Source organism: Pelophylax lessonae (genome assembly GCF_965119305.1).
Source record: "Pelophylax lessonae genome assembly, chromosome: 5".
NCBI lineage: Eukaryota > Metazoa > Chordata > Amphibia > Anura > Ranidae > Pelophylax > Pelophylax lessonae.
In genome coordinates, this window is record NC_138772.1 from 328,599,025 (window position 1) to 328,619,549 (window position 20,525).

At 39.6% G+C, this 20,525-nt stretch overlaps 1 protein-coding gene across 1 annotated transcript in view; it reads left to right on the top strand.

Annotated features, from left to right (window-relative positions):
* LOC309556511 (uncharacterized protein) overlaps positions 1–20,525 on the top strand; it is a gene marked incomplete at both ends in the record, with an annotated part of 159,225 nt that overhangs the window by 105,050 nt on the left and 33,650 nt on the right. Inside the window, 10 exons of the mRNA XM_082258960.1 lie at positions 7–60; positions 1,394–1,447; positions 1,772–1,825; positions 5,552–5,596; positions 6,105–6,158; positions 9,354–9,407; positions 11,234–11,287; positions 14,306–14,359; positions 15,113–15,157; positions 17,199–17,252. Coding sequence (XP_082115086.1) covers positions 7–60; positions 1,394–1,447; positions 1,772–1,825; positions 5,552–5,596; positions 6,105–6,158; positions 9,354–9,407; positions 11,234–11,287; positions 14,306–14,359; positions 15,113–15,157; positions 17,199–17,252 — 522 coding nt within the window. The remainder of the gene's footprint in view (positions 1–6; positions 61–1,393; positions 1,448–1,771; positions 1,826–5,551; positions 5,597–6,104; positions 6,159–9,353; positions 9,408–11,233; positions 11,288–14,305; positions 14,360–15,112; positions 15,158–17,198; positions 17,253–20,525) is intronic.

Genomic DNA, 20,525 nt, shown 5'->3' on the forward strand with positions numbered 1-20,525 from the left:
TTATAGGGCAGTGAAGGACGTATAGGAGAGCAAGGTGCCCCAGGAGCTGATGGGAAACCTGTAAGTAATTTAAATGTGTATCTTTTTAAATAATGTGTATTGATTTGCATATATGTGTAGAATTTTCCCATCCTTAAGTATCATAAACAATTATAAAATCATTTACAATTAATGAAACAAGATTATTTAAATTGATATCTGTTTCTCTTTTTCAAATATGTTATATCTTTGGTTATTGTTTACTCTTGTCAGCCACCTTTTAAATTATGCTCTGCATTTCTGTGTCTTCAGATGTACTGAATTAAAGTGGCTCATTTTTTTTCAATGGACTGGCAGCGCACCTAATACTCAGAAGTATTTCACACAGGCTTTTCGATTCGGTCCGCCTGTTGGATGCTCCATGTAGCCCTGTGGAGCAACGGATGTCAGCAGAGACATCTCTGCTGACACCCGCTGCTATCCGATCTGATCCTGTCTGTGAAATCCAAATGGATGGAAACCCTATTTTCCATCCATCTGAAGGATCGGATCGGATAAGATCTGATTAAAATGGACAGGCGGTCCATTTTCATCCAATCTCCCCATAGAGGAGAGCGGGGATCTGACAGCTCCAACTCTGCAAAGTAAGCAGAGATGGAGCTGTCATCCGCCTGCTCAGCAGGGATCGGTGGACCGCTCCCTGCTGAGCAAAACCGTGTCCGTCGGGCGCACCGCCTGTGTGAATGGGGCCAAACTAACCTTTATTTTAAAGGTTGTGGGTGCCTTGCCAACTGTTATAACAACGAAAATGTCTACAGATGCTAGCATTTTCCTCTTCCTCAATAGGGAAGCCTTTGATGATGTGACTCCCAACATAAACAATGATTGAACAACTTCATTCATCTGACCAAGATACCAAGAGTGTACAATGCTCTGCACAGGGGCAGCAGGCAGTGGTACACAAAATTTTGCTAGTAAAATGGGGCTTGAGTTTTTTTAGGCAGAAGGGTAACATAGTCTCATCTACCCAAAAAAAAGACTCTGAGTACTAGCAATTCATTTTTTTCATGGTAAAGTTCCATAAAGAAGATTTTACACCATCGGCCTGAATCACATATATTAACTGGTTACTATGGGTATGATTTACTAAAACTGGAGAGTGCAAAATCTGGTGCAGCTGTGCATGATAGCCAATCAGCTTCTAACTTCAGCTGGTTCAATTAAGCTTGAACAAAAACCTGGAAGCTGAGTGGTTTCTATGCCGAGCTGCACCCAAATTTGCATCCTCCAGTTTTAGTAAATTAACTCCAATGTATTGTTGCTAGCAGTTGCTGTTCCATTTTGTTAACTATATTCTTTCCAATACATGTACTTTTACATTTAGAAACTTGTAAAGCTACTAAATGTTTTTCAGGGACTGCGAGGACCTCCGGGACCACCTGGAATACCAGGCACTTCAGGACAAAGGGTTTGTTTTAGAAAATATGCATACTGCTGTTGTTCATTGCATTGGATTGTGAAGATAAAAAGTACCAGAACTGCATGGAGAGGATAAAAGAAAACTTTATGATTATGTTGCTGTGTCTTCAGTGGACTGGCATGGAATGCATGGCAAGCACAGTTGGCTTCAGTTAACAACTAGTATAGGAATAATGGTAACCCATACAACCCTTTCATTTCACCTTCATAGCTAAGTAAGCCACTAGGAATAAAATGTGTTAAACATGTTTAATCTGATTAACAGGACATAAATAGGTTTATTATCTATTTGTTTATTTTCTGTTTGATTCAGGGACCACAAGGACTACCTGGGCTTCAAGGTGATCAAGGCCCCCCTGGAAATCAGGTATAATTCTAACATAGGAAATGATAAGCCTTAGGCTGTCCATAGATGAATCATTTTTTCTGATCAGCCAAATCAGGCGGATTAAAAAAAAAAATGGAACGGATTCCCCCATCCAGACAAGCGGGCTGGATGGAGGAATCCTCCCCACTGTGCTTTTGTATTCTGACAGTGGGGACACCTCCACTGTCAGAATACACTGATCAATGGCTACATGTGCTGATCGAATTAATACATTTCCAACACTCCCATTCGAGAGAAGTCAATCATTAGATTGACTTCTGTAGTGAGAACGGCCGTAGATGCATAAAAACTTTCAATCCATCTGTAGTCAGCCTTAATTCATTAAAGCAAAGGAAAATTGCTAGTGATCTGAAGGGCCACTATCGGGGGCCAGATGTAACCAATATAGGTAAAATATGCTAAAATAACCTGTTATCAAAGAATAAAATGAATGATAAAAATATATAGGCAATGCACCAAAAAATGGAGGACAATCATGTAGGCACATGAAGGGAAACATGAATAGTAATCAAGTCCATAAATTAGTCCATGTGAGATCCCAAGGAAAAGCAGGTGTAAAAGCGGAATACAAAGGAAACAACTGCAGAAAGGGCAAGAGCTCCACAGCACAGGGAAGTCAGCTCTGTGAGAAAAGCATAAAAGGAAAAAGTGGAGTGCCTCTAAGTGCAGTATTATTTAATAAACCAAATTGCACACAGCAACTATGCACTCACATATGATGGATAAAAGATAGGCTCTTGAATTGTATAAGTTGGTCCGGTGGTAAGCGGGGTGAAGCTTACAAGTCCAGCATCCAAAGATGTGACAGCCAGGAGATGGAATGGGAGACGGTAAACCCGGCAAGGTGTCTTCCAGGTTCGGCTGTATCCGAGGACCAAGCTGGAACACAGCGTGTGCCGTGTGCCGTGTGACGTCACCGAGGCCAGTAAGGACACACGATGCCCTTCAGAGCATGCATCAAGCTCACAACGGGGCTTGCGCGCTCTTTTTTCGAGTCACATCTTCGGACGCTGGACTTCTAAGCTTCGCCCTGCTTACCACCAGACCGACTTATACAATTCAAGAGCCTATCTTTTATCCATCATATGTGAGTGTATAGTTGCTGTGTGCAATTTGGTTTATTAAATAATACAAACTTAGAGGCGCTCCGCTTTTTCCTTTTATTATTTTTTATTAATAATTCATTAAAGGATTACTTCTTTCTCATCAATCGCAGTTTTGAAAAAGGCAAACAATTACAGACAGAAATATGAAAGTGGCTATTGCCAGCTTGATACCTAGTGAGTCACTGGCCATACCTGCAAACCAGATATTGAAACGTTTAATACTTTAATGCATGATTGGTCAGCAACAGGTCAGCTAATCGCTGGGAAGTGAAGCAAGAATAAGTATAAGCGTCTTTAATTCCTCACCTTTTAAAGGGAGTCGGCAATAAGATCTGCCGTGTCTCTTTCTTCCTACGTTCCTTCTACTTGCAGTAACCCTTAGAAATCAGTTTGAATTCACTTGCTAATGTCAGACATGTATTCTGACTATTTACTGTGGGTTACTGAAAATAAAGCTGACATTTCAGTAACTTTACAAGTCTGCATTTTTACATGTCAAAATTGTAAAATGTTTCCAAAAAAATGTTCTGTTTATAATAAAAAGCAAGCCTTGAACTCCAGGAACACAATTTACCTAGAATAGGAAGTGCAATATGAGTCACAACAACTTTGTAGGAAGTCACAAGGTGAAAGGCATCAGCATGTTTGCCTGGGGCATTATATGTCAAGAAGCCAAGAGCTACACAAAGATTTACATGATTGTGTCATTTCCGAGTTAGTATCTAAGATCAGGAAATTGACATAGATGCGGACCCTGGCTTGTGCCTGGACAAAGCAAATGTAGCAGGACCAAAAATGACACAGACAACAGGATTTATGGGATTATATAATGTATGAGCCAGTGCCTTAGTTCAAACAGAAAGTACATCCAGTACAGACTTCGGATGATACCTGAACAAAGGCAGTATCAACATTCAAGAGAGAAAAGAAGGTGAAAGTAATGCCAAGACCTGTGCAGGCACCAGGATGTGCATAACTGTGTCATCTAGGTGCCAGCATCTTAGTCCAGGAACAGAAAGTAGATGCAAATCTCTGATGATGCCTAAATAAAGATGGGACTAACCTTCTGAAGAGAAAAGCATGTGAAGGCAATGTAAGAGTGAGAGTTGATAAAAGGTTATTCGTTTTTTGACCCAAGATTTACGCAACATTCATCCAGGATTCACACATCTATCTAATTGGATTTTGGATGAAAAATGTGTGAATCTTGAGCAAAAGTTAGGTAAAATAAACACTGATATATAACCCCTAGTAGTTACACTTAGGTTACATATACTTAACATGAAAATAATACTCAATGCTATGTCTGCTTTAAGACTTAAAACTAAAGAGCATATTTATACATTTTTTTTACTTAACATTTACACATTTTTTAAATTGAATCTTGGGTAGAAATATCTGAATCTTGGGGTAACACAATGATAAATAGATGCCTAAATATTTTAACCACTTGCCGACCGCCACACGACTATTTATTGCGGCGGTCAGCCCCGTACAGGCAAAGTGACGTAGGACTACGTCGCTAGCCTGTGAGCCTCTAGGGGGAGAGCGCGCGCCGCCGGAGGCGCGCTCCCGCCCTCGCTCGTTCCCTAACAAGTCCGGGCGTGTGACCGGTGGACCCGATGTCCGCTGGCCACTCGCAATCTCCCCGTGGAGAGGGAGAAAGGCAGGCGGCTGATGTAAACAAAGCCGCCTGTCATTCTCCCTGATGTAAGAACAGAGATCATACGATCCTGCTATGTAGGATCGTATGTCTCTGTGCTTACATCACTTGCCACACCCCTTTACAGTTATAAGCACGCCCCTAGGGACACACTTAACCCCTGCATCACCAATAAAGTTAACCCCTTCCCTGCCAGTGTCATTTTTACAGTAACAGTGCATATGTATAGCACTGATTACTGTAGTAATGTCACTGGTAACCCCAAAAGTGTCAAAAATGTCAGTCAAGGGTCCGATCTGTCTGCTGCAATGTCGCAGTCCCGCCAAAAAAATCGCAGATCGCCGCCATTACTCGTTAAAAAAAAAACACCAAAAATGACAGAAATCTTTCCCTTAGTAAACACAATAACTTTTGCGCAAACCAATCAAAATACGCTTATTGCTATTTTTTTTACTAAACATATGTAGCAGAAAACAAATTGACCTAAAATGTTAAAACATTTTGATTTTTACATTTTTTTGGGGGAGTTTCATATAAAAAATTTGAAAAATATTGTTATTTTTTCAAAATTGTCGCTCTTTTTTTGTTTATAGCGCAAAAAGTAAAATCGCACAGGTGATCAAATACCACCAAAAGAAAGCTCTGTTTGTGGGAAAAAAAGGACGTTAATTTCATTTGGGTACAGCGTTGCATGACCGCGCAAATGTCCGTTAAAGTCACGCAGTGCCGAATCGCAAAATAGGGCCTGGTCAGGAAGGGGGTAAAATCTTCCGGGGCTTAAGTGGTTAAAAATAAGACCGATGGTTGGAAAAGGAAAATGTCAAATATAAAATCATCCTTGTTTAAATTTCCATGTTTAGCCATCAGTGATCAATTCTAGTTTTTGCAAATAAACCGCCCAATTTTGCCATTGTTCATATTACTTTCATATTCCAGGGCCTGCCTGGAATAAATGGTGTCCCTGGACCAATAGGACCTAAGGTAAGCCTAGTGAACAAAATCTTTAATTTTAATCATTTGTAATCAAAACAGCAAAAACTACTACATTAAGAATTAGTGGGACTATTACCTGGATACTTGTCTTGCAATAGGCAAACATTATCTTTAGTATTTTTCTTTATCATTTACTTTTTAGAAACAAAACACCTGTTGCCATGATTTAATTAAAATATTACCTGCAATGTTCCCATATTTTCACACTATATACTGTACATGGCAAATGCTCTGTTTTAGGATGTGACCCATAGAATTCCAAGCATAGGATTGAGTCTAAACTTACTGTGTCTCCTATTGGTCCCTTTAGTAAAAAATGAAACTAATTTATGCTAATGAAGCCTTCTTTCCTAATATATATATACTGTGTATATATATATATATATATATATATATATATATATATATATATATATATATATATATATACATATATAATATGATTTTATTATATATTATTATTTATTATTTTTTTTATTACATTACTGTATGTTAGGGTTCAACTGGGCTAACTGGTCAAGCAGGAAATCCTGGCATTCCTGGAAAGAAGGTAATGGGGACTCGTAACTCACTTTAGTGTCAACTTTGAACAATATACTGTAAATGAAGGTAATGCAGGCAAAACAGCAGCTGTGAATTATATAAAAAATAAGTGCACTTTCAGAGAAAGTTTTCCCCTTCAATGTGACCTAATCAATCCCACCCCCTGTCCAGAGATGCATATTTACCTTGATCTGATGGCTAGGAGACACAGGGATACGGACTACTATTTAGGCTCTACTGCACAGGCTTGGCCAGTGGCAGGGATATAAACAACCCCCATTGAGGTAAGTATGCATTAGGTCACCCTAAATGGGCAAATATGATAAAGTGCACTCATCCTTTGAATTAGTCTATTTATCAGTATTTTCACCCAACTTGGACCCAATATTTACCCAATGTTTTAATGAAATCTTAGATAGATATTGGGTGAATATCCAACCCCAAAGTGTGAGTCTAATGGAATATCTTTGAGTTTTTCTGTGAGAAAGAGAAAAATGGACTTTGGGCCCCATCCAAACAAATCTACAAAAAAATTAGGGAATAACCGGAGAGACCCCCAATATTCTACAATGATGGACTATATCAGCCACAGAAAGGAGACTTATATAAAATCATCAAGTTTTTATTTTGAAGAAGTAAAAATATTTATTTAAGAAAGATTTTGTGATGCCCCCACAGGGGAAAATAATACATAAAATACAATGAACATACTGTATGCAAATTAGAAAAAACATAGTCCATGCGATGGTATGGTATGATGTTGTCTTGACCGTACAGACATCATACCATACCATTGCATGGACTATGTTTTTTCTAATTTGCGTTTGTTCATTGTATGCATATTTTATGTATTACCCCCCCCCCCCCCCATAGGGGCATCACAAAATCTTTCTTGAAGAAATATTTTACCTTTTTCAAAATAAAAACTTAATGATATTATATATGTCTCCTTTTTGTGGCCGATATAATCCATCATTGTAGGATACTGGGGATCTCCCCCATTATTTCCTAATATTTTTTGAGTTTTTCTAGTTTGTAATACAATGGTGAAGAGGCAGAACTTTGTTGGGTTTTGGGTTACTGCTATCCAGGGCTCTGTGAGATGGATTTTCTTGCACTTTATGTCCAGGTGACAATGGATTTAGCAAAGTAGCATATAAAAGTTTTTATAAATGCACAAGTGCCACACTAATTCTTGGCCAAATTCGTGCACATCCATATTTACACAAAACCAAAAGTATTTTGAAGTCTCTTCAAAAATAGTATCTTATGTGCTGCTTATACAAGTGCATCTCATAAAATTAGAATATCATCAAAAAGTTAATTTATTTCAGTAATAAAATTAAAAAAGTGAAACTCATATATTTTATATAGATGCGTTACACACAGGGTGATATATTATAAGCATTTCTTTCTTTGAATTGTGATGATTATGGCTTACAGCTAGTGAAAACTTCAGTATCTCAGAAAATGTGAATATTACATAAAACCAGTAAAAAAAAAGAATTTTAATACAGAAATATTGTCCTACTGCAAAGTATGTCCATGTACAGTATAGTATCTACTCAATACTTAGTCTGGGCTCCTTTTGCATGAATCAATGCGGCGTTCCATGGAGGCGATCAGCCTGTGGCACCGCTGAGGTGTTATGGAAGACTAGGTTGCTTTGATAGTTGCCTTCAGCTTGTCTGCATTGTTTGGTGCAGCTGTGCATTGATTGGCTACCATGCACAGCTGCATCAGATTTAGCACTTTCCAGTTTTAGTAAATCAACCCCTTTGCGTCCCTAAAGTGGAAGTCCAGGCTTTTACTAAGCTTAAATCTGCTTCCACCCCCTTCTAACTCCTATTTTAACTACCCTGTAGAAGGAAGATGCTTCCACTTACTTATTCTGGTCCAGTCTGGTCATGAGATTAGCTCCTAGCAGCTACTCTCTCCTCTCCCATGAAGTCGGTCACTGGGGAGATCACGTGATTGGACTTGAGCACCCTGGGAATAGGTAAGTATAACGCTAGAGTCACACCAATGCAATTTTGTGGGCCATGTTTGTGGGGGCATGGCAGCCCATAAATTAATGGGCTGCAGTGCCTCCGTTTCCACAAAAAAAAGATGCATGCACCTTTTCGAAAATTTGGCCGCAGGAAAATTAAATGGTCTTCTTTACTTTGATTTTACATGTGTGTGCCATTTAAAAAAAAAAAAAAAAAAAAAAAAACGTTTTCACTGCGGGTGATGGCGGGTGCAGAAATCGCTGCAATTCCTGCACCCGCAGCAACAGGCAGAAGTGTGAACCAAGCCTGAGCATCTTCCTTCTATAGAGTAGCTAGTATAGCTGTTAGAAAGAGGTGGGAGCAGATTTCAGCTGATTTATTAATAGCCTGGAATTCCATTCTCTTTAAAAGAGAGATTTCTAGTACCACTAATATGCACAGATTAAATTAGATTAAAATATAGTACTACTCTTAAAGCAAGAGAGTAAAAAAAAATCAGAAAACACAATGCTGACACTATGGAAATGGTAAACACTGCTAACAAAATAATATGAGCATATAATATATATCTGTACTTTACTACTATTTGTTTATTATCAGCTGTTGCTAAGCAAACGGTGATAACTTCCTACTAAAAGTATAGCTCTAATTTTCCAGATCACCAATATCACCGGGAATAAAGGGTTATAGAGGGTATACAACAGGAATAGAAGGGAAATCTTCCTTTGAGAAAACTTGTTCTGGTGACAATTCTTTGAGGATTCCCCTAACACTGGAAAGATGTTTTCTCAATTCCTGTAAAGTCTAGATGTGGGGTGAAGGGAAATCTCCCTAATGAGACACAGATGCCCAAAACAAATCTGATACCTTTTTTAACACCCCTCCCTTTATTTTATCAAAAATGAAAAAAATAAAATATTTGAATTAAGGAATATTATAAATAATGGTGTACAGAAGAGTGTACGATAAAACATATATACATTCTGTACATATAGCAACTAGTTCTATTGCATTACTCTACAAAAAGTTCCATGTATATTTAAAATTTTACCCGATTATTATGAAGAACAGACAGTCAAGTAAATATTTGTTATGCATTACTTTTCTTTTGAACATTTTATCTTTGAAAATGTTTAGATATTTCTTTTTTAATATGCTAACCAAGGAAGTCAAAGTATGCTCATTTTTGGTATTTTTTTTTTTTTTTTAAGGGCAATAAAGGTGAAAGAGGAACAGTTGGGCCTCCAGGACATCAAGGTCCACCAGTAAGTTTTTTCTCTATGTATATTTTTTACTAGGGTTAGCAAAAGGATTCAAGCTAAGTAGTCAGTTTCGGGTGGAAACTAGGGCTATGTAACTGTAACTAGGTGCTTGCTTACTTTAACTCTAGCAACAAATCCAAACATTGGAGTCCACGGACCATTGCTCTTTCCTGCAGTGTGGCTGCTTGTATTGTTTCTTTTTTTAGGTAAACCTGTATGGTGGGATTGTGTTGTCTGCTATTATTGATCTCTGCTTCTAAAATTGTTCACTACCTGGCTTCCATATGGACCCAAAAGCTTCAGTAATTTTGCATCACTGATCCTAAAGAAATATTATTCATTATTTATTATTACATTTATTTTTATATAGCATTTTTCTCCCTGGGGGCTCAAAGTGCTTTAGCTGCTGTTGGCATAACCATCTCAGCCACACTCAGTAGAATATCATACTAGAGCCAGTTTTGAGAGAGTAGCTATTCAACCCATCAGCTTGACTTTGAAGTGTGGTAAGAAATCGGAGTATCCAGAGGAAACCCACACAAGCATACAGAGAACATGCAAACTCCATGCAGATAGTTTTTTGAACAGGACTCAAACTTCTTACATAGAAGTTAGCATGAAACAGCATGGATAGGGAACACCTGGGACCAAGCAGCTGTAATCAGTGTGAGGCTGTAGACATCACTGAGCAAAACAGAGACTGAGGATGACAAGGAATCAGTCAACTCCAAGTATGGGTATTGACAGTGGCGTTCTAGGCTGTACACGAGAATGACAGCTGTCAAAATGCCTGGTTGATGTCGGAAGAGGGGGTGTGCATGACATGTTTCCAGGGACTTGTCCTCTTCTTCAGATACATGGATGAGTTTGCTTTAAATATTAAAGGGGATGCACAGCCAAGGTTCGTTTGGCTGTACCTTTTCTGTGGATCACAGAAGTGCAGTTATTTTGCACTCCTGTGACCCGATTTCAGCAGACAGCGGGCTGAAGCCCACTGTCAGCTGATGTCACAGAGCCGGTCCAGGCTCTGGAAGGATTGCGACCATATGGTTGGGAACCGCCCACATGCCTGGACCAACATCCGGCCACTCCCACCCCCTCCACAGCCCAGTGCTCTACTGAGCCCAGGGGGGGGGGGCAGAGCAGAGAGCTGTGGGAACCAAGCGATCAGTGGTGTTAGATCGCTCGGTTCTCAGTCTTAGAGGTGTTGGGAGACAGATGCAGTATTGGACCGATGCTACATCCACTTAGGTAAGTATGCATCTTAAATAAAAAATAAAACCCCTACTTCCCTTTTAAAAGTAAATGAAATAGCATTTTTGGTTTGTGGTGCTCGGCTTTAAGGCCTCATACACACTGGACATTTTACAACTGCTCCAAGGAGCGTCTGATGTTTTTTTCCTCCCCTGCATGTTAGCCTATACATCCATGCAGACACAGGCTTTTAGCAGCATTTACTGGCAGGAGAGTTTAGAGGCAGGAAATAAAAAAAAAACATCCAGGAGCAGCAGAGTTTGGACAGAAGAAACGCTTGACGCTTGTAAACATGTTTTAACACTAGGTGTGTTTAGCATTTGTGCAATAATTGATTTCAAAGGCCAGAATAAATTCTATATTCTATCTTGCCGATTAGATGAATTAACGCCCAAATGCATGATGCGAGTAAATGTGGCTAAAGACTTTATACACTTTTACAAGCGTCAGTCGTTTTCTTTCCAAAATGCTGCCAGGAGGTAGGCTTCTAGAAGAGTGTGAAAACGTTCAGTGTGCATGAGGCCTAAATATCACCAAAGATTAATAGTGGACCTAATACTCTGAACTTGTTTTAGGGTGAACCAGGACTAACTGGAAGAAACGGAGCCCCTGGGCCTGCTGGAGCAAAGGTATAATATTCTAATAGTTTGGCATCTAGATTATTAAAATTCAGTATTTACAAATGCCCGGGAAAATACAAAAAATTAAACAAATTAAAAACAGAGAAATCCTAAAATGTAATGAACAGGGTATGCTTTAACCTCTTACCACCCAGGTAACCTATATGTGTGGTGGCAAAGTTCAACTTCCCTCTCAAAGTGAACAGGCTATTTGCCTTTAGCAAATCAAGCCCTTGCAATAACATGCATTGTGGACAAAGACATAATAGGGTTGATTTAAAAAAAAAAAAACAAATAGGTTGTTCACTTAGCATGGGAAGTTGCACTTTGCAAAGACATTTTGCTCAGAGCTTAGTGAGTGTGGTAATACTCTGCTGACTTCCATCATCCAATCATTTGCAAGCAAAAATGCTGTTATTTTTAACTTTCTTTGCACATGTTTGGGTATTCTTTACATAGTAAAACTTCCCCACAATCACTAAGCTCTGGTAAAAATTATCTTGCAAAATGAATATTTGCCTTTAATAAATCAGCCCCAATGATCTTGATTTTCTAAGGAGTAGAGGCTGTTGCAAAGTAAAATTGAATAAATAAAACGAACCTGTGCTCTCATTGGGTATCCAAGCCTGTGTGAAGGAAATTACAAAAACAAGATCATTGCTTGCTCCTGACCGGATGGAGATTGCTTCATTTGATTTAGTAACATTAGGGCCCCTTTCACACGGGTGTGCTGATCCCTGCTGCGCAGGCGGATGATAGGTCTGTGTAAAATTTTTTGCATTACCTGATATTAGCGCAATAGTTTATCAAGCACAAAGTTAAACTTAGGCTATGCAACACAATATATAACTGAACTGTTTGGAAAATAAGAAACGTGAGGTTGCACCGAGTAAATAGATACCCAACATGTCAGGAAACAGCGACAAACTTCAATACCATAAATTTCCTATAGCTAACATGTGTGTTTACATTTGCATGTGAATGTGTGTGGGTGCTCTCGGAGTGCTTCTCGGCCTTTTGGCTAAGATCAAGTGTAGTATCTGTTCTTATCAGTTGGTATGGACCTTGATGGTTAGTATCGGCAGGGGCTGAAATGAATCGGGGCGCTCTGGGCGTAACTGGAGGACCGGGAAGTAGGCACTGTCAGAGAAAGCCGGATGGGTCCGCTGCCTTCTGATTTGAATGGATCCGCCCCTATCAGTTTGAAGGGAGCGAGAAAGCCGGCATAGTTCCACCGGTTAGTACTGCTCCTGGATGTGATTGGTAAGGAATGGCGGATGGCGGTGGGAGGGCCTTTCCTCCTGGGTTGAATCTGGCCTTGCAAAAGGCTTGTCCCCAGTTGAAGGCAGGTTCTCCCCAAGCTGTCTAAAGTTCTGATGCCTCCTGATGGGATAGGGCTACACTGGGTCTGGCCTTGGGCCGAGACTGAAATAGCCCGTGGTGTATGTGCCCCTGGGGTGGCAGCCCAGGGGTGCCTTAATTCTCACTGGTGAGGGGCAGCTTGCCTTGAGTTTTTCGGCACCTTGGTCACTGCACCACACACACTTTTTCCGCACCTGCCTCTTGGGCCAGGCCTTTTGGCTTAGACCAGAGGAATTTTTATTCCGGCTGGAAGGCCTGCCTTTGTATTTTCACATTGGCACCAATTCACTTCCCCACTTCCCCTTCCCCACCTTTTGTTTGTGTGTGCTTTTTCTTTGTAGTTTTGTCACTTCACTATCACCTTTTTTCCTTGCACGACTTGTAGGGTGTGGGTCCTCGGGCCCAGCCTTGAGTCTTGGGAGGGGGTGGATATGGCCTTCTGGCTTAGTTTGCCCTCTCTCATGGGATCTCCCTTCGGGGGAGCCCCACCTAGTACTTGGGGTGGGCTGTTTCGGCAGTCCCCCTGGAGAACGGGGTCTGTCTGGTTTCGGCCAGACAGACCATAGGAAGTACCTTAAATCCCTGTCAGGAGTCTTGCGCCCCGGGGGATCGAGGTTAGGGTCCTACCTCTTCGGAGGAAAGACCATTTTCGCACACCCTGTGCACTTTTTGTGTTTCCATGTTTGCGTGTGTGCACTTTTTTATGCACCGGGTGTAAGTCTTTTGAGTGTGTTTCACACGCCACGGGCTTAAAAAAAAAATGTGTGTGGGTGCTCAACATTTATGGAGGGGAGGGGTTAAGGGCTTGGATGTAACTTTATTTTTTAAACTTTTTTTCACTAAAATTTACTTTTATCACACAGGGGACCAAACGTCTTCTATGTGATGCTATTTTGTTGTGGCAGGTTCTCTTTCATTAGAGACACAATGAGCAGAGCAATGAGCCACAGTGGCCAAAGAAAGTAACAGCTAAACCCATTATTGATGTAATACATGTTTCTTACTACAGAAGTTCACTGGTCTCTATCCCCTCTACCCCCTGGCACCCCCCCTGGCACTCCCCCTGGCCTGCAGGTGGAAGCCCAAGAAACATTTAAGGAGTGCTTTCAGGAGTGCACAAATGTACCAGGGGTGCGTGGAAGCGATCTCACCCAACAACCAACAGTTGGAACCTGCCTCTGAACTTGCTTTGGCTAGTTCAGAAGAGTCAATTACCTAGCATAGCACACTTCCTCCTTGCACGTTATAGCCTTCTCCTCTTTTGGTGGTATCTAATTACTGTCTGTACTGGCTCAACTTTTCCCCTCTCCTCCCCAAATAAGCTGGGTAGGGATGAAGCGGAATACTACAGAATGTCACTTGAGGGATAGCTCTGAGCCCGCTAAAGCTGCTGACATTACATCCCAGTTGGCAGTGCCCATAAATAGGTTCAGGTCTTTTGGATGTCTACAACAGGGAGGCTTTTACAGGTAAATATCAAATACAATAAATGCAAAAATAGTCCTATGGTAAGATTGTTGCTGAAATGAATGGTCTGGTAACAGGGTCTCTCTCAATGTAATTTTGGAGAATATATGAATTATTTTTTAGTAATTATTGGTAGAGCCATCATTATAATTCTTTGAAACCCAGACAGATAATAACTGTTTACCTTACAATTTGCAGGGAGATAAAGGTCCGCCGGGTCAGCCTGGAATAGATGGACCTCCAGGCATACCGGTAAGATTAAAAAAAGAAGTTATAGTTATCAGACTTTTGCAACATCTAGAAAAGATCAGAAGTCTTAAAACAAAATAACAATATATTCTATGAAACATATACATTCTTCAAAATACTAGAGGGCACTATTGACTGATGGTAACAAAAAATAGTCACTTCATGTTGTGAAAACGTAAACTAAGTTTGTAAAAATCCTTTTAATGCTTTATATGCTTAGGGGTCAGTGACTGGGGTATTTCGAGTACACATTAGGTACAATAGATATTTCTTTGAAAAGAAGGTATTTCTCATTTTTCATCACAAACCCTAAAAAAGGAGTTTAATCATTTATCAATCTTTTATAGGTAGAAGGCCAAGCCATGCAATTAATTCCTTTATGCCCCTTGCCCAGCTGTGCATCTATACACAATCGATTCAAACAGAGATATATCCAAATATGATAGACGCATTTATTTTCGAATTTCCTTGCAGCTATTTTAGGTTTGTTGGTTATCATCATAAGTGCAGTACATGGAAACAATGGCTACTATTAATCAGAGCTTGGGGATCAACAAAAAATAGACCAGACAAGTTATGGCAGGGAGTGATTTGTTTTGTTTTTTTTTGTTTTTTTTAGCCAACCTCACCATAACCTGTTTGGTTATACTTTCACAATAGATGTATAATGTTAGATAAAATGCATTAAACAATTTTTAATTTGATCATTGTATGACTTTATCTTACAAAAACAAATTCATTTATAATTAATTTTAGGGTTTTCGTGGTGCCCCTGGTCTCCCTGGCACAGTGGGATCAAAGGTAACTCTGAGCTGTTTTCTCTTTCTAGCATCCTGGAAGCCTAACCTGTTTGTGTTAGCCCAGAACTGACAAAGAAGGCTTTGATAATTATTACTAAAGTTGGTAGCATGCATTTACAAGTATGCCCTGTTTTCTAGCATCTGACCATGATATTTAAAGGAGTAATCCACAAAAGATGAAAAACATAGGGTTCTATTTATAAAACATTAATTGTGCGAATGTTACACATTCATGCAGCCTGCACAAATTTCAGCTGTATTTCTGTAATAGATTCATTCCTATGATTGTCAACTCCATCTGGCCATAATGTGGTACATTTTTTTAAATACCTCAATCTGAAAATTGACTGCATTTCGGCCACTAGATGGAGTCAACAATCATAGGATTTAATCTATTAACAAAATAACAGCCAAGATGTGTGCAGCCTGCTCAAATGTCTGTGACATTCGTCCAATGAGTGTTTTATAAATATACCCCATAATGTCACTGATCTTATGTGCAGAGCTACCCCCGTAGGGGCTGCTGGTGAATGTGTTCATCTCCCACCCTGCAAAGCCAGGCACACAAACTCCCAGTCACCCAAAGAAAAGAAGTAGTCCTTGTAGCTTTGTTTGTTTTTTTTTTTTGTTGTTTTTTTAGGGGAATTGAACTTGGATGGGGAAGGGTGCATATGGGATGCCCACTTGATTGAAAGAAATTGGTAGGGACTTAACAATATGCATTCCGGTATATACATTCTCCTCTTCTCAACTTTCAGCACATACACTTACTTGTAGTTTATCACTCCCTGGACCAGCTAGCACTGATGTGAAGATCTGACACTGGCTCAGTCAGACCCAAAGCAAATGCCCTTTGCAGGCAGGGACCGCCGAACCCTATGGTGTAGCAAAAATTGATTGTCCTTAGTGCTAGCTGTCCTACATGTGGCAACTGCTCCGAGTACCACCTCTTCAGGCACTGCCAGCCCTCCTGGCTGCATCTGCCCCTTTCCACTGCCTGTGCCACTACAGTCCTCCTGACTGGCTCTGCCCCCATCCCAGACTGCTTCATCCCAGTCCTGTCAGACGTGCCTCCCAGTCCTCCTGACTGTGTGTCACTCACCAGCCCTCCTGGCTGTTCCTTGCTCCTCCTGGGGACTTGTCTGGTGCTCTCCTGCTGTCCTCTTCTTGCTCCCATGCCTCCTGTCCAGGACACCTCTATGTGTTTTGAGAAGGTCCTGTCCATGCCCGAGCCCAGGCGGTAACCCCCTCCCCCTAGACTGGGGTGCTCACTCATAGGCCACTGACAGCCCAACACTCCATCTCCAGCCCAACACTCCATTAAAAATGTAAAGTAACCTTTGATGTTAAAAAGTCACAAAGACTCTGGCACAAGAAACTAAAGCCCAAGGTCTACTTTTTAGTGGCCATATTCTTCCGCCTCTACTAGCAGGGAACTGGAGACCAAATTGCATATACCTGGGGAGGAGAGTAGCAGCAGGAGAACTCTAATTAGTGGAGGAGACAGCCCTCACTAACCAATTCTGGTTTTCTTTGTGGCAAGAATTTCATAAGAAGTGTTCTGTTAAAAAATGAGGACCAAATGGCAAAAATAAAGAGGTTCCCCCACAATTTCTCACTCCTAAAAAAAAAAAAAAAAAAAAAATTGCTTTTTTAAATATATGCAGGTGTGCTGGCACACTTTGTGCTTTCATTCATGACTATTGACATACAGCGCTGCTTATATAAAAGCAATCAATGAGATGTTTCTTGCTCCAATCTGTAAGGCTGTTATGCTGTCTCAGAAACTTTTGAAGCCAGAGAAGATGCATGACAACAAGGCAATTAGCATTTTCCAAAGGAGTCTTCATATTTCTATCAAAAAAGGTTTTCTTTAAAGTGTGTGGATTTAAAATCCTCTTGATTTCTTACATAATATAAAATTATGATTGAATAACAAAAGTTAATGATGTGAATGTGTAATGTATATGTAAAAGTGCTGCGTAAATTGACAGCGCTATATAAGTACCTGAAATAATAATAATAGTCACTTGCAATTTCAGGGAGAAAGAGGAATGCCTGGACCTAAAGGAGTCGTTGGGCCACCTGGCCTCAAGGTGAGCTTTGAATAAGGGGTCTGGAATATTACCTTGAGAAATTCACTACAATGGATTTTTAATGCTTAAAAACAAAGATATCAAACAGAAAACTCAAAGAAAACTGGATCATTGTTCAAACTGAGTAGCACATCTATTCCTCACCCATCAGCCGAGTTGAAAGCTGTTTTGAATCTAAAGAAGGCACAGGGGAATTCACTTTCTACATTTTCAGTACTTTTTATTACATTTTCAAATATCAACAACATCCATATATTCCATCATATTAGGTCCATACTATAAGATTTTGATTTATAGTTTAGAATTTCAAAACAGCCAATATTCTTTTACATTGGAAGGGACCGAGGAGAAGGTTAAGTGACAGATTTGTCATGATTTGAGTTTTCCAGCAGATCCAGTGGACTGACGATGCAGGCAAGGCTTGGTAAAGTTCAGATGTTAAGATTGCTTGGGGTGGGGGGGGGCTATCTGGTGTTTATACACAATGGTTTTCCATCAGGTCCACTCTATTGGTTTTGTCATGTGAGCAAGGCAAGATGGCTCCTTATTGTTAAAAAAGTTAGGAAAATGAGGATAAAACAGTTCATCTTCTCCTATCAGCTAATTGATTGATTGACATGTTTTTTCCTACTGTTTATTATGGATAAGAGTTAAACACTACCAAATATAAATATATTTTTGGGGGTCTTGAGTCTAATTGACTCTAAGCTTGAGAAAAGGTCAGATTAACCCAAAAGCATTTCAGATTTACATGGAGTTGCATTATCTGCATGCCAGATAACATATATTATGCCACATAACTGCTATTATGATGGAATACATGGATGGTGTTAATATTTTACATAAAAATAAACTGCTTTGAAAATTCTGTAAGTGAAGTCCACTGTGTTGGCTTTCTTTGAATCCTGGTGTACCTGTGGAATAAAGGCAGTATTTATTAATCACTTATAAGTCATGTGTATGCAAATTATCCAACACTATTATTCTGCTACCGACACAAATTACAATTTTTCTACTTGCAAATTCTTTAGTATGATTTGTTATATGTATTAATGTACAAAAGTGCATCGTGGCACAGTGACAAAATTTGATTGAATATAAACCTTTTTTTTTTTTTTTTGTCAATATAAAAAAATGTTTATTTTACTTAACCGCTTGCCGACCGCCGCAAGTAGATATACTGCGGCGGTCAGCCCCGGCCAGGCAAAGTGACGTATATATACGTCACTAGCCTGTGACCGGTTTGTGAGCCAATAGCGGGCGAGCGCGTGCGCGCCCGCTGAGGCGAGCGCGTGCGCGCCCGCTGAGGCGCGCGCCCGCCCCGGCAAGTTCACTGAAGAGTCCACGCGTGTGACTGGCGGACCCGATGTCCGCCGGTCACACTACGATCGTCGGTAGAGCGGGAGAAAGGCGGGCGGCTTATGTAAACAAGCCGCCTGTCATTCTCCCCTGTGTAAAAATGGAGATCAGACGGTTCTACTATGTAGAACCGTTGATCTCTGTTTTTACAATAGTAGACATGTCCCATCACAGTTAGAAACATGCCCCTAGGACACACTTAACCCCTCCCTCTCCAATACAGTTAACCCCTTCCCTGCCAGTGTCATTTTTACAGTAACAGTGCATATGTATAGCACTGATTACTGCAGTAATGTCACTGGTAACCCCAAAAGTGTCAAAAATGTCAGTCAAGGGTCCGATCTGTCCGCCGCAATGTCGCAGTCCCGCAAAAAAAAATCGCAGATCACCGTCATTACTCGTTAAAAAAAACCACCAGAAATGACAAAAATCTTTCCCTTTGTTAGTAAACGCGATAACTTTTGCGCAAACCAATCAAAATACGCTTTTTGCGATTTTTTTTACCAAACATATGTAGCATAAAACAAATTGGCTGAAAATGTTAAAAAAATTTGATTTTTACATTTTTTTTGGGGAATTTCATATAAAAAAATGTGAAAAATATTGTTATTTTTGCAAAATTTACGCTCTTTTTTTGTTTATAGCGCATGATCAAAAAATTGCACAGGTGATCAAATACCACCAAAAGAAAGCTCTGTTTGTGGGAAAAAAAGGACGTTAAATTTGTTTAGGTACAGCGTCGCACGACCGCGCAATTGTCCGTTAAAGTCACGCAGTAAAAAATTGCAAAAAACCCCCTGGTCAGGAAGGGGGTAAAATCTTCCGGGGCTTAAGTGGTTAATTAAAAATGATGTTGTATGTCTTGCTTTATTGTAGCAAATACACAATTTGCAACAAGAGTGGAAAAGCTGCAAGCAGTTTAGGTCCAGTTTATTTATTTTACTGTCATACTATGAGGAAAGGATCTTTTTCAGGTTGCATAAAATAAAATACAGAAATTATAAAGCAAGAAATCTACTTTCTGCAGCACATTGAACACAGAGATCAAAAAGAGCCAGCTGTACAGAGATGAACCTTACCATTCAACTGTGGTGTCTGGATATCTTTCTACAGCTTAATTATCATTGCTGACCTTTAAATTTCTTTCTGATGTATTATAGGTACATTTTAATAGTGCAAACTCGGGAATTAGATAAGACCAGAGGGAGTTAGGGGGATACACCTGAGTTTTAGCAAAGTAAACTCATAATAATAAATTTTAATTAAAACGTATTTAAAAAAAAAGATCTGAGAAAGTATATAAAGCTTGGGTTTACATGTAATAAATACTCTAGGGTAACTCAGATAAGCTATCATACAGCAAAAGGAATTTTATTAACAGTGGATGAAGGGTGTAATGAATTATGCTTTATACATTATTTATATATATATATATATATATATATATATATATATATATATATATATATATATATATATAGATATATATTTATTGATTAGTGTGTACTGCCCCCATGTGGTTACTGTAAAAACTTTTCAAGTTGTGTAGACTGGTATATACTGTATACTATGTGTATATATATATATCTATTGTATATACACTGCTCAAAAAAATTAAAGGAATAAAGGAACGCTTTTTATTCAGAGTATAGCATCAAGTCAAATAAACTCCTGGGATATTGATCTGTTCAGTTAAGTAGCAGAGGGGGTTGTTAATCAGATTCAGTTGCTTTGGTGTTAATGAAATTAACAACAGGGGCACTAGATGGGGGACAATGAAATGTCCCCAAAACAGAATAGTTTTACACGTGGGGGGGCCACTGACATTATTTTTCCCTACTCACCTTTTCTGACTGTTTTTAACTAGTTTTGTATTTGATTAGGGTCAGTGTCACTACTGGTAGCATGAGGCAA